The sequence below is a fragment of the Leucoraja erinacea genome, chromosome 7 (assembly GCF_028641065.1).
Source record: "Leucoraja erinacea ecotype New England chromosome 7, Leri_hhj_1, whole genome shotgun sequence".
Classification (NCBI taxonomy): Eukaryota; Metazoa; Chordata; class Chondrichthyes; order Rajiformes; family Rajidae; genus Leucoraja; species Leucoraja erinaceus.
The window spans coordinates 5,525,650-5,539,276 of record NC_073383.1 but is presented as its reverse complement, the minus strand read 5'-3'; the positions used below and the strand labels follow the sequence as shown (position 1 = coordinate 5,539,276).

Below are 13,627 nucleotides of genomic sequence, written 5' to 3'. Positions count from 1 at the left end.
TTGCCTCTCAGATTCCTATTAAATATTTTTCGTGTCACCTTAAACCTATGTCCCCTGGTATTATGGGGAAAAGATCAACTGGGCAAGAGTCTGTGTGCATCTATCCGATCTATTCCTCCCATGATTTTAATCACCTCTATAAGACTACCCCTCGTCCTCCTGTGCTCCAAGATATAGAGTCCCAGCATGCTCAACCTCTCCCCATAGCTCACACCCTCTAGTCCTGGCAACATCCTTGTAAATCTTCTCTGTACCCTTTTTCAACTTGACAACATGTTTCCTATCACATGTTACCAGAAATGAACACAATACTTAAATGCATCCTGACAGAAAAAAGCCAATGTGCCAAAAGCATTTTTGACCATCCTATCTACCAGCAACTTTCCGAAATGCAACACCTCGCACTTCGCTGCATTAAATTCCATTAAACCATTCCTCCGCCCACCTGGCCAATTGATCAAGATTCTGCTGCAATTTTTCACAACCATGTTTATATCTGATCAGGCCTTGGAGATTTGTCTACTTTCATACATGATATACCTTCAGCTCCTCTTCGACCGTAACACTGACTGCTCTCAAGCCACTTACAATGATGGCCCAAGTTCCACTGACCTCCTATCTTTCTCTATGGTAAATACGGGTGCTGTCTGTACAGAGTTTGTATATTATCCCCGTGACCACGTGGGTTTACTTCGAGATCTTCGATTTCCTCCCTCACTCCAAAGACGTACAAGCTTGTAGGTTAATTAGTTTGGTATACTCCAGCAGTGTTTTAACCTGAAGGACAGAAGTAGCTGAATATATTCAGTGATCACACAAAGGACGTGGGTGTATGGAACGAGCTGTCAGAGGAAGTTGTTGAGGCTGGGACTAACCCAACATTTAAGAAGAAGAATTAAGAATTAAAAATTAAGAAGAAGAATTAAGAAGAAGTCTGAAGAAGGGTCACCCATTCCTTCTCTCCAGAGATGCCGTCTGTCCCGCTGAGTTACTCCAGCATTTTGTGTCTATATCCAACTTTTAACATAGAAACATAGAAAATAGGTGCAGGAGGAGGCCAATCGGGCCTTCGAGCCTGCACCTCCATTCATTGTGATCATGGCTGATCGTCCCCAATCAATAACCCATGCCTGCCTTCTTCCCATATCTCTTCACTCCACTGGCCCCTAGTGCTCTATCTAACTCTCTCTTAAATCCATCCAGTTATATGACCTCCACTGCCCTCTGTGGCAGGGAATTCTACAAATTCACAACTCTCTGGGTGAAACTGTTTTTTCTTACCTCTGCCTTAAATGACCTCCCGTTTATTCTAAGATTGTGGCCCCCGGTTCTGGACTCGCCCAACATTGGGAACATTTTTCCTGCATCTAGCTTGTCCAGTCCTTTTATATTTTTATATGTTTCTATAAGATCCCCCCTCATCCTTCTGAACTCCAGTGAATACAAGCCTAGTCTTTTCAACCTTTCCTCATAAGACAGTCCCGCCATCCCAGGGATCAATCTCGTGAACCCACGCTGTACTGCCTCAATCACAAGGATATCCTTCCTCAAATTAGGAGTCCAAAACTGTATGCAATACTCCAGATGTGGTCTTACCAGAGCCCTATACAACTGTAGAAGAACCTCTCTACTCCTATACTGAAATCGTCTTGTTATGAAGGCCAACATTCCATTAGCTTTCCTCACTGCCTGCTGTACCTGCACGCCAACTTTCAGTGACCGCTGTACCTCCCCCTTACCTAACCTAACCCCATTGAGATAATAATCAGCCCCCTTGTTTTTGCCACCAAAGTGGATAACCTCACATTAATCTATATTATACCGCATCTGTCATGCTTCTGCCCACTCACTCAACCTGTCCAGGTCACCCTGCAACCTCCTAACATCCTCTTCACAGTTCAAGAAACATTTAGTCAGGTACAGGTTTGGAGGGATATGGACCAAATGCTGGGAGGTGGGACCAGTGTAGCTGGGACATTGTTGGCCGATGTGGGCAAGTTGGGCTGAAGGGCCTGTTTCCACACTGTATCACTGTGACTCTATGATCATTGCCTTCTCAAGGACAAAGATGAATAGAAGAATGCCAGCCTGGTCAATGATGCCGATATCGCTTATGTGAACACGACTGAGATACCCAATGACCATTACATACCTTCTGCACCTTGGATTTCATAAACATGAAAACTCCCACTCAGTTATTCTGTCGCAATATAGTAAAGGTAATTAGCATGGAACGCATTGATTACAAAACAGGAAGTTGACGAGTCACTCTGTCCAAAATAAATCTTTCAGTCATGCTTTTGATAATTGGCAAGAATTCCTGGGACATGAAGGAGTTGAGTAATTTCCCTGTTCTCTATTTACATCATTGTGGTATTATTCGTGGGATTGTTTTGTGAGGTCCAGGCTATATAAGTGTGAAATCAAACACTGTGACCAGTACATCTTCAGCCATGTATAGATGTAAAATGAAAACCATCCTCTTTGTTTTTGCTGCAGTCCACGTCTTCTACACCTCTGGCAAGTACTGAAACAAGCTGTCAATGGACTAGACTAGAGTATGATTTGTTCTGATAGTTCATGTGGGTTCAATCCAGCAAAAAAGTTAGCAAATATAATTTTGCATCATGAAACATTCAAATGTAATTCATGGGAAGGTAATTCCATTTTGACACAGAGCAGTAGATCAAAAGCTTTGTCTAAAGAGATAGGTTTTAAGGGACATGTCATGGTGCAGAGAGTAAGATGCAGAGACATTACTCAAAGATATATTGTTCTTGAAATCTGTTTTTGTTTCAGCGCAATCATGTGCAAGTTCAACCTTCCCAATTGTTGAAAATGCTACAATTGCACAGGTGAATGTGGACTCCTCAAACAGCAACCTCTTTGCTGTTACAAGATGTGAAGTTCTCTACGTAAGTACATTTCATTTCACGGTTAATTTTTACCTCTTGCCAAAATGTATTAAATGACATGAGCATGCGTTTCTTCTCCTGCATTTGTTCTACTAGTTTTAAAACGGTTGTGGAAATGTCCAGAACTGGTCTACAAACGTGGCAATGTGAATTTTATTGTGTTAGACAGGAGTTTGTAAAAGTTACAAACGGGTCAGCGGGTCAGGCAGCATCTCTGTAGAGAAGGAATAGGTGACGTTTTTGGGTCGAGACCCTTCTTCAGGCTGTCAGGGGAAATGAAACGAGAGTTACAGACGGTGATATAGATACAGAACACATGAATAAAAGATGCAAATAAGTAACGATGATAAAGGAAACAGGCAATTGTTAGCTGTGGGCTAGGTGAAAACGGGTTACAGACAATGAGACTCAACAAGACGACCTTGAATCTGACACGACTTGGTTAGGGGAGGGAATGAGAGAGAGGGCATGCAGGGGTTATTTGTAGGTGGAGAAATCAATGTTCAGCATAATATCAGTAGAGGGGATGCAGGAATATACTTAATAAGGAAGTTAGGAAGGTAAAAAGGGGATGTGAGGTAGATTGACAGAAATAAATAGAAAATCCAAAGAGATTTAAATAAGTATATTGTGAAAAAGAGTAACTAGGGAGAGAATAGGGCATCTCAAAGAGGAACATGAACATCTATTTGTGGAGCTGCAGGAGGTGGACAAAATCATCGATGGAAATTTCACCTTTGTGGAGAAAGATATTAGAAACATAGAAAATAGGAGCTGGTTAATTGTAGGTTAATTGGATTCGTGTAAACATAACATTGTCCCTAATGTGTGTAGGTAAGATAGTGTTTATGTGTGGGGGTCGCTGGTCGATGCGGACTTGGTGGGCTGAAGGGCCGTATGTCTAAACTAAACTACACTAAACTAAACTAAACTAAACTAAACTAAACTAAACTAAACTAAACTAAACTAAACTAAACTAAACTAAACTAAGCTAAACTAAGCCAAACCAAATCTTAACAAAATAAAATAGAGAACTTTCATTAGTATAAATATAATTACTGTTTCTCATGCCATAGTATTGCAACAGGAGAAAAGTGCCCACAGAAACTATCTGAACACAAGCAATAGAAACTCATATGGATTAACAGTTGCTGCTTGTGCAACCAAAGTAAACCTTATCTCACTGTAGAATTAATTGTAGTGACAGTGTGAAATAGTAAATGTTTTTATACTAATGAAAGTTCTCTATTTTATTTTGTTAAGATTTAGTTTAAATTAGTTTTGCTTAGTTTAGTTTAGTTTATTATCTCAATGGGGTTACGTTAGGTAAGAGGGAGGTGCAGCGAGACCTGGGTGTCCTTGTACACCGGTCACTGAAAGTTGGCGTGCAGGTACAGCAGGCAGTGAAGAAAGCAAATGGAATGTTGGCCTTCATAACAAGGGGATTTTAGTATAGGAGTAGAGAGATTGTTCTGCAGTTGTATAGGGCAATGGTAAGACCACATCTGGCGTATTGCGTACAGTTTTGGTCTCCTAATTTGAGGAAGGACATCCTTGTGATTGAGGCAGTGCAGCATAGGTTCACAAGATTGATCCCTGGGATGGCGGGACTGTCATATGAGGAAAGATTGAAAAGACTAGGCTTGTATTCACTGGAGTTTAGAAGGATGAGGGGGATCTTATAGAGACATATAACATTATAAAAGGTCTGGACTGCGAGATGCAGGAAAAATGTTCCCAATGTTGGGCGAGTCCAGAATCAGGGGCCACAGTCTTAGAATAAAGGGGAGGCCATTTAAGACTGAGGTGAGAAAAAACTTTTTCACCCAGAGAGTTGTGAATTTGTGGAATTCCCTGCCACAGACGGCAGTGGAGGCCAAATCACTGGATGGACTTAAGAGATAGTTAGATAGAGCTCTTGGTGCTAGTGGAATCAAGGGATATGGGGAGAAGGCAGGCACAGGTTATTGATTGGGGACGATCAGCAATGATCGCAATGAATGGCGGTGCTGGCTTGAAGGGTCGAATGGCCTCCTCCCGCACCTATTTTCTATGTTTCTATGTTTCTATGTGTGTTGTAAGCTTTACATTTCTGACAGGAATCTCATAGAAGGCAAACTAGCCGCCATGTATATCTCAATAGCCAATGTATTATCTTGTCGATGCTTCCACTATTCACTGCAAAGAAAGCTCATTAATGCCTCTACTTCCTCAGAAGTTAGAGGAGGTTCGAAATGTCGCCAAATACCCTTTAAAGCTTCTACAGGTGTGCGGCGGAAAGCATATCATGCTGGTTACACATGCTCTCTACTGAACCATTAACTCAAGCACCCAAGTTAGTAGAAAGCTACATTAAGTGGTGGACATTGACCTGGTCAATGGCATGGTATTGATTCACCCACCATCAAAGTGACCCACAGTAAGTTGTGCCTTAGAAAGGCAATGATTGTCATCAAGGACCTATACCACCTTGGCCATGCTTTCATCTCGTGGCTTCTAATGGGAGAAAAGGCTCAGTGACCTCCAAATTAAAGAACAACTTCTTTCCATCATCCATCAGCCATCTTGAACCACAACCTTACTTCAGCTAAGATCTACTATGAACTTTGTCAAGGGTGCACTACGTACTTTGGTAATTTATTGTTTATTGTACATTTATTTGCATGTTGTTGCATTAAGAACAAGTATGAGTTTCCTTGTCCCCTGCCCAGTGCATCTGACAATGAAACACTCGTAACCCTTGACCCACTGCATCAATGTGCATTGAAGGCCATCTTGAGAAGCAGCAAGTAGTGTGATTCAAGTGCAGCAAGACATAGGAAATCCAAATAACAATGGTGTCATTGGGCATGTTATTACAAATACTATTCATTGAGTGTAACATTCTTCTTTGTTTTTTTAGGAGGCTAATTTAGGAGAACGCCTATTCCTGGTGGTAATAGTTATCGATATCCAGGGAACTGTGTGTCTGAACAACTCCGGTATCGATCCATCAATCTGTGACCTGATACCCATCACGAATGCTGTGAGTGTTACACCATTTGCTATTCATTTCTCTGTTGTCATCTCTATTGACATAGGTTCATAAGTAAAAGGAGCGGAATTAGGCCAGTTGGCCCATCAACTCTACTCCGCCATTCAATCATGGCTGATCCGTCTTCCCACAGCACCTGTAGTTAGGATTGAAGCTGGGTCTCTGAAGCTGTAAGGCAGCAACTCTACCATTGCAACACCGTGCCAACCTCTTTCTACCCCTCATTGCATACTGGACATTCTGGAATGTGAACTACTGACTTCCCTTCTAACACTTTTCACAATCTACCCTTCACCTTCGATTGATCACTTCTCTTGTCCTAAAAGGGGGCAGAATTCCCGACCTGCTTTTTCTAGCCAGCAGTTATGAGGTCAACACACGCTGTTGATCAAAACATCAACAGACCCGTCACTCTCGTGGTGGAATACGGACAGAAAATGCTGGAGAAACTCAGGGAATTAGACAGCAGCTGTGGGAAGCAAAAATACAGTCAATATTGCAAGACTGAGGCCATTGATTAGAAATGGGAAAAGTGAGGAAAGAAGTTCCACAAAGAAACTTGCATCCAAAACACTTCTTCTTGCGTATGGCGTGCACTGCCTCACGTTGTAGACACCAAAACACTACATCTGTTTGTTCGTGCACGTCGGGTTGATTACATTATACGAAAACAGGGTGGACCATGTGAAGGCGGCAATCTCCCACTCCACCCAAAACACTAACTCTATTTCTCTTCCCACAGTCACATTGCAAGTAGATAGTGTGGTCAGGAAGGCTATCAGCACATTGGTCTTCATCAGTCAGAGTCCTAAGTTTAAAAGATACGGGTCATGTTGCTTTTGTAGAGGGCATTGGTGAGGCCACATTGAAAATATTTTGCTCCGTTTCTGTTATCCTGTTATGGGAAAGTTGCTGCTAAGCTAGAAAGGGTGCAGAGAAGATTTAAAAAGGCCTGTCCCACTTGGTGATGTTTTCAGCGACTGCCAGCATCATTGACTGACGTAACAGGTCACTGAAAAAGTTGCGGCTTGAAATGTTCAAAATCTTTCGGCGACACTGATATGTCAAGTGGGACAGCCCCTTTACGAAAATGTTGCCAGGACTCGAGGGCCAAAGCTGCAGGGAGAGGTTGTGCAGACTAGGACTTCTGTGGAGTACAGGTGGATGAGGGGTGATATTATAGAGGGGTATAAAATGATGAGAGGAATAGATAGGGTGAATGCACAGAGTTTAAGGTGAGAGAGGAAAGATTTAATAGGAAACCGAGGGGCAACATTTTAACATGAAGGGTGGTAGGTGCGTGGAATGGGCTGCCAGCGGAGGTAGTTGAGCCAGGAACTATCACAACATTTAAGAAACATTTGGACAGGGACATGGATAGGATAGGTGTAAAGGGTTATGGGCCGAACTCCACACCAAGTCACACAGCACTGAGCAAAATACAAACCACTGGAGGAATCTAGAGATTCACGTGTGTCCACAAGAACTGGTTTGTCAACTTGATAGCATTCCTTTCATTATGAAGAAACGTGGTAATGGAATTACACCAGGATTAAGCAAAGAGTTATTTTAATTCTTTGTGGTCTTGAAATCTAGTCAACATCAAACGACGTCATAAAATGGATTCAGGATTGTAAATGTTAGTTCAAACATTGAAAAGGAAAAACTAACCAACATCTTCAATATTAGAACACACACGTTATATATATATATATATATATTGCTGTGTTCACTGCAGACATATTATTAGATTTATGTTTCCTACGGGTAATTTCCATACAATTAGTTGTGCAATCTGGTGGAAGTCCAACTCACTCAGTCAAGATGCAAATACACCCTTCAGCCACTGAAAATATATTTGATATCTTCAAAACCTGACAGACATTCACCATACGTTGTGATGCTTGTTGTAAACATCTTCTGGACCCTCTCCAGAGCCGGCACATGTACATTGGTTTCCTGCAGGTGGGTGAAGAAGGCTTTTTGAATGCTGATCCACATCAGTTGGGAAACTGAATGTAGAAGTTGGGACATCATGATCAGCTGGGAATATTGTGTTGAAAGGTAATTTGGACGGATACTGTACATGGATGAGAAAGGTGCGATGGGATATGGGACAAACACAGGCCATTGTGACTAGCTTTGATGGGACATCTTGGTTGCCATGAGAGCGTGGAGTTAGATGTTTCCATGCTATAGTATGTTTGTACAATTCTGTGGTTTTTTTTTCTCTTTACAGGAAACTGCTACGTGTACAAGCACAATCTCACTGCGGGCGGGCTTAGTTCAAAATGTTCAAGTCCAGTGCTTTAACACAAACGTGACAACACCAGCTATTACCCCGACCACACCGGTGACCACACCGAGCATTTTAGTTACCACACTGGACACCACAGACAGCACTTTAGTCACCACACTGACCACACTGGACACCACAGACAGCACTTTAGTTACCACACCGACCACACTGGACACCACAGACAGCACTTTAGTTACCACACCGACCACACTGGACACCACAGACAGCACTTTAGTTACCACTCCGACCACACTGGACACCACAGACAGCACTTTAGTTACCACTCCGACCACACTGGACACCACAGAGAGCACTTTAGTTACCACACTGACCACTGGACACCACAGACAGCACTTTAGTTACCACTCCGACCACAACTGCGACCACACCAACTACCACGACCACCACACCAACCACGACCACCACAACAACCAAAAAACCCAGAAAACGACCATCATCTTCATCATCATCATCATCATCATCATCATCATCATCATCATCCGAAAGCAATGAACGATCAAGGAGATGCACGAGAAAGGTATCTCGATGATTTTTATTGAATTGATTGCTAAAGAGATGCACGCCTGCAATATCACTTTTATCTAAGCTGAAACAACAGAATAAATGTGATACGCTGATAAGTTTTAGTGTATAAGATAAAGGACATTATTTGGACTGTTTTACAGAGTTGTACAGCAGAGAAACAACTCCTTTGGCCCACCAAGTCCACCAAATCCATGCCAACCTTACTGCCCATCTACACCAATCACACTTGCCAACATTAGGACAATATCCACCTATGCTGCTTATATAATTGCCTGACCTCAATGGTGCTCAGAACTGAACACAATACACTAATGCGGACTCACCAACGATTTATAGAACTGCAACATGACCTCCCAACTTCTATAATCAATACTTTGACTGATGAAGGTCAAAATGCCGAAAGCCATTTTGACCAACTTATCTACCTGTGATCCACTTTAAACAAACCATGTGCGTGCACTCCTGGATCCCTCTGCTCTACAACACTCCCCAGAGCCCTGTCATTCACTGTGTAGGTCCTTCCCCTTGTTAGTCTTCCCAAAATGCAACATCTCACATTTCTCTTTATTAAATTCCATCAACCATTCTTCAGTCCACCCGCCCAACCGATCAAGATCCTGCTGCAATTTGTGCCAAAGATCTTCACTATCTACAATACCACCCATTATTGTGTCATCTGTAAACCTGCTAATCATATCTTGTACATTCACAACCAAATCAATGATATAGATGACAAACAGTAACGGGCCCAGCACTCAACTCTGAATCATACCAGTAGTCACAGGCCTCCAGTCTGAAAAGAAAACTTTCACCATCGTGAAACTTCCTTCCATGAAGCCAATTTTCTATCCATTTGGAAATCTCACCTTGTGATCTAACCTTCCAGAGCAGCCTACCATGTGGAACCTTGTCGAATGCTTTGCTGAAGTCCATATATACAACATCTACAGCTCTGTCCTCAAGGACCTTTGTGGTCACATCTTCAAAACACTCAATCAGTTTAGTTTATTGTCACGTGTACCGAGATACAGTGAAAAGCTTTTGTTGTGCACCAACCAGCCAGCGGAAAGACAATACATGTTTACAGTCGATCCATTGACAGTGTATAGATACATGATAAGGGGAGTAAGATGAATAATGTTTAGTGCAAGATAAAGCCAGTAAAGTCCGACCAAAGATAGTACCAGGGTCTCCAATGTAGACAATAGTTCATGACTGCTCTCTAGTTGCCTGTTAAGCTGGTAGGCCAAAGTATGTCGTACAACCTTAATTCATAGTAGATTGGTGCTGAGGTAGGATTATGGATAGGGTTGTAGAGGGTGGATCAAGTGTATGATGGTTGATGAAAATAAGCTGTTCTTGGCATTGGAGGTAACAGTTCTCAGGCTCCTGTGACTTAGATACATAGTAAAATAGAAAATAGATGCAAGAGTAGTCCATTTGGCCCTTCGAGCCTGTACTACCATTGAATATGATCATGGCTGATCATCCAAAGTCAGCACCCCGTTCCTGCTTTTCCCCATATCCCTTGATTCCGTTAGCCCTAAGGAATTCTGTTACTGCCTTTGTTGTAATAGAAACATAGAAACATAGAAATTAGGTGCAGGAGTAGGCCATTCGGCCCTTCGAGCCTGCACCGCCATTCAATATGATCATGGCTGATCATCCAACTCAGTATCCCGTACCTGCCTTCTCTCCATACCCCCTGATCCCCTTAGCCACAAGGGCCACATCTAACTCCCTCTTAAATAGAGCCAATGAACTGGCCTCAACTACCCTCCGTGGCAGAGAGTTCCAGAGATTCACCACTCTCTGTGTGAAAAAAATTCTTCTCATCTCGGTTTTAAAGGATTTCCCCCTTATCCTCAAGCTCTGACCCCTTGTCCTGGACTTCCCCAACATCGGGAACAATCTTCCTGCATCTAGCCTGTCCAACCCCTTAAGAATTTTGTACGTTTCTATAAGATCCCCTCTCAATCTTCTAAATTCTAGAGAGTATAAACCAAGTCTATCCAGTCTTTCTTCATAAGACAGTCCTGACATCCCAGGAATTAGTCTGGTGAACCGTCTCTGCACTCCCTCTATGGCAATAATGTCCTTCCTCAGATTTGGAGACCAAAACTGTACGCAATACCCCAGGTGTGGTCTCACCAAGACCCTGTACAACTGCAGTAGAACCTCCCTGCTCCTATACTCAAATCCTTTTGCAATGAAAGCTAACATACCATTCGCTTTCTTTACTGCCTGCTGCACCTGCATGCCTACCTTCAATGACTGGTGTACCATGACACCCAGGTCTCGCTGCATCTCCCCCTTTCCCAATCGGCCACCATTTAGATAATAGTCTGCTTTCCCGTTTTTGCCACCAAAATGGATAACCTCACATTTATCCACATTATACTGCATCTGCCAAACATTTGCCCACTCACCCAGCCTATCCAAGTCACCTTGCAGTCTCCTAGCATCCTCCTCACAGCTAACACTGCCCCCCAGCTTAGTGTCATCCGCAAACTTGGAGATATTGCCTTCAATTCCCTCATCCAGATCATTAATATATATTGTAAATAGCTGGGGTCCCAGCACTGAGCCTTGCAGTACCCCACTAGTCACTGCCTGCCATTGTGAAAAGGACCCGTTTACTCCTACTCTTTGCTCCCTGTTTGCCAGCCAGTTCTCTATCCACATCAATACTGAACCCCCAATGCCTTGTGCTTTAAGTTTGTATACTAATCTCTTATGTGGGACCTTGTCGAAAGCCTTCTGGAAGTCCAGATACACCACATCCACTGGTTCTCCCCTATCCACGCTACTAGTTACATCCTCGAAAAATTCTATAAGATTCGTCAGACATGATTTACCTTTCGTAAATCCATGCTGACTTTGTCCAATGATTTCACCACTTTCCAAATGTGCTGCTATCCCATCTTTAATAACTGACTCTAGCAGTTTCCCCACTACCGATGTTAGACTAACTGGTCTGTAATTCCCCATTTTCTCTCTCCCTCCCTTCTTAAAAAGTGGGGTTACGTTTGCTACCCGCCAATCTTCAGGAACTACTCCAGTATCTAAAGAGTTTTGAAAGATTATTACTAATGCATCCACTATTTCTGGAGCTACTTCCTTAAGTACTCTGGGGTGCAGCCTATCTGGCCCTGGGGATTTATCGGCCTTTAATCCATTCAATTTACACAACACTACTTCCCGGCTAACCTGGATTTCACTCAATTCCTCCAACTCCTTTGACCCGCGGTCCCCTGCTATTTCCGGCAAATTATTTATGTCTTCCTTAGTGAAGACGGAACCAAAGTAGTCATTCAATCGGTCCGCCATATCCTTGTTCCCCATGATCAACTCACCTGTTTCTGACTGCAAGGGACCTACATTTGTTTTAACTAATCTCTTTCTTTTTCACATATCTATAAAAACTTTTGCAGTCAGTTTTTATGTTCCCTGCCAGTTTTCTTTCATAATCTATTTTTCCTTTCCTAATTAAGCCCTTTGTCCTCCTCTGCTGGCCTTTGAATTTCTCCCAGTCCTCCGGTATGCTGCTTTTTCTGGCTAATTTGTACGCATCATCCTTCGCTTTGATACCATCCCTGATTTCCCTTGTTATCCATGGATGTACTACCTTCCCTGATTTATTCTTTTGCCAAACAGGGATGAACAATTTTTGTAGTTCATCCATGCAGTCTTTAAATGTCTTCCATTGCATATCCACCGTCAACCCTTTTAGAATTAATTGCCAGTCAATCTTGGCCAATTCACGTCTCATACCCTCAAAGTTACCTTTCTTTAAGTTCAGAACCATTGTTTCTGAATTAACAATGTCACTCTCCATCCTAATGAAGAACTCAACCATATTATGGTCACTCTTGCCCAAGGGGGCACGTACAACAAGATTGCTAACTAACCCTTCCTCATTACTCAATACCCAGTCTAAAATAGCCTGCTCTCTCGTTGGTTCCTCTACATGTTGATTTAGATAACTATCCCGCATACATTCCAAGAAATCCTCTTCCTCAGCACCCCTGCCAATTTGATTCACCCAATCTATATGTAGATTGAAGTCACCCATTATAACTATGTAATGGTAGGAGCGAGATATTGGCCAGGGTGGGGTGGGTCTTTGATGATAATAGCTGCCTTCTAAATGCAGCACTTCCTATAGATCCCTTCGATGGTGGGGAAGGGGGGTGGGGTGTCTGTACCCTTGATGGACAGAGCATCATCTAGAACTTTCTGAAGCCTCTTTCATTCCTGGGCGCCGGAATTACCAAACCAGGCCATGACGCAACCAGTCAGAATGCTCTCCACTGTACAGCGGTAGAAGTTGCAAAATAATTACATACAGTGTCAACATTTAGAACGGAGGTGAATTCCACAGTACTTCCATAAACATCCACGTATAAAGTCCATTGCTTTCTTTGACCAATTGCTTTAATGAAACACTTTATTCTAGAACTATGGCCGAAGGTTTTGCAGGAGAAGTTCTGGCCACCGGAGGAGGAGGGGATTTTCGAGCAGGCAGAAGAAAAATAACAGGCAAAGGAGTCTAACCAGAGTTATTCGTTTTGCTCCGACTGCAGCTCTCAAGACAGAAGAGAATCAAGAGTAAAATGCAGGTTTGTTAAGTATCAGTTACTTGTCAGCATTTGATGTTGTTTCATTTTGCCCTTCCTTCATAGGTTCGAGGAGCAGATTTAGGCCATTCGGCCCATCGAGTTGTGAATCTATGGAATTCTCTGCCACAGAAGGCAGTGGATGCCAATTCACTGTATGTTTTCAGGAGAGAGTAGATAGGGCGCTTAGGGAAAACAATAGGAAGGTGGAGAT

General features: G+C 42.7%; 1 protein-coding gene across 1 annotated transcript; it reads left to right on the top strand.

Moving 5' to 3' along the window:
- The first annotated feature begins 2,120 nt into the window (after window positions 1-2,120).
- LOC129698585 (uncharacterized) lies at window positions 2,121-13,410 on the top strand. The gene is made up of 5 exons (XM_055637683.1): window positions 2,121-2,520; window positions 2,800-2,915; window positions 5,818-5,940; window positions 8,189-8,786; window positions 13,254-13,410. The coding sequence occupies exons 1-4, from the start codon at window positions 2,454-2,456 to the stop codon at window positions 8,759-8,761; spliced, it is 879 nt and encodes a 292-aa protein (XP_055493658.1). The 5' UTR covers window positions 2,121-2,453; the 3' UTR covers window positions 8,762-8,786; window positions 13,254-13,410.
- The last annotated feature ends 217 nt before the right edge of the window (window positions 13,411-13,627 follow it).

What these genes read in the sequence shown, in the direction of transcription:
- LOC129698585 (XM_055637683.1), top strand. Translation starts at nt 2,454, where the DNA reads ATGTATAGATGTAAAATGAAAACCATCCTCTTTGTTTTTGCTGCAGTC. An exon ending in CCACGTCTTCTACACCTCTG is followed by an intron (nt 2,521 to 2,799) that starts GCAAGTACTGAA and finishes TTTTTGTTTCAG; the next exon opens with CGCAATCATGTGCAAGTTCA. An exon ending in CAAGATGTGAAGTTCTCTAC is followed by an intron (nt 2,916 to 5,817) that starts GTAAGTACATTT and finishes TTGTTTTTTTAG; the next exon opens with GAGGCTAATTTAGGAGAACG.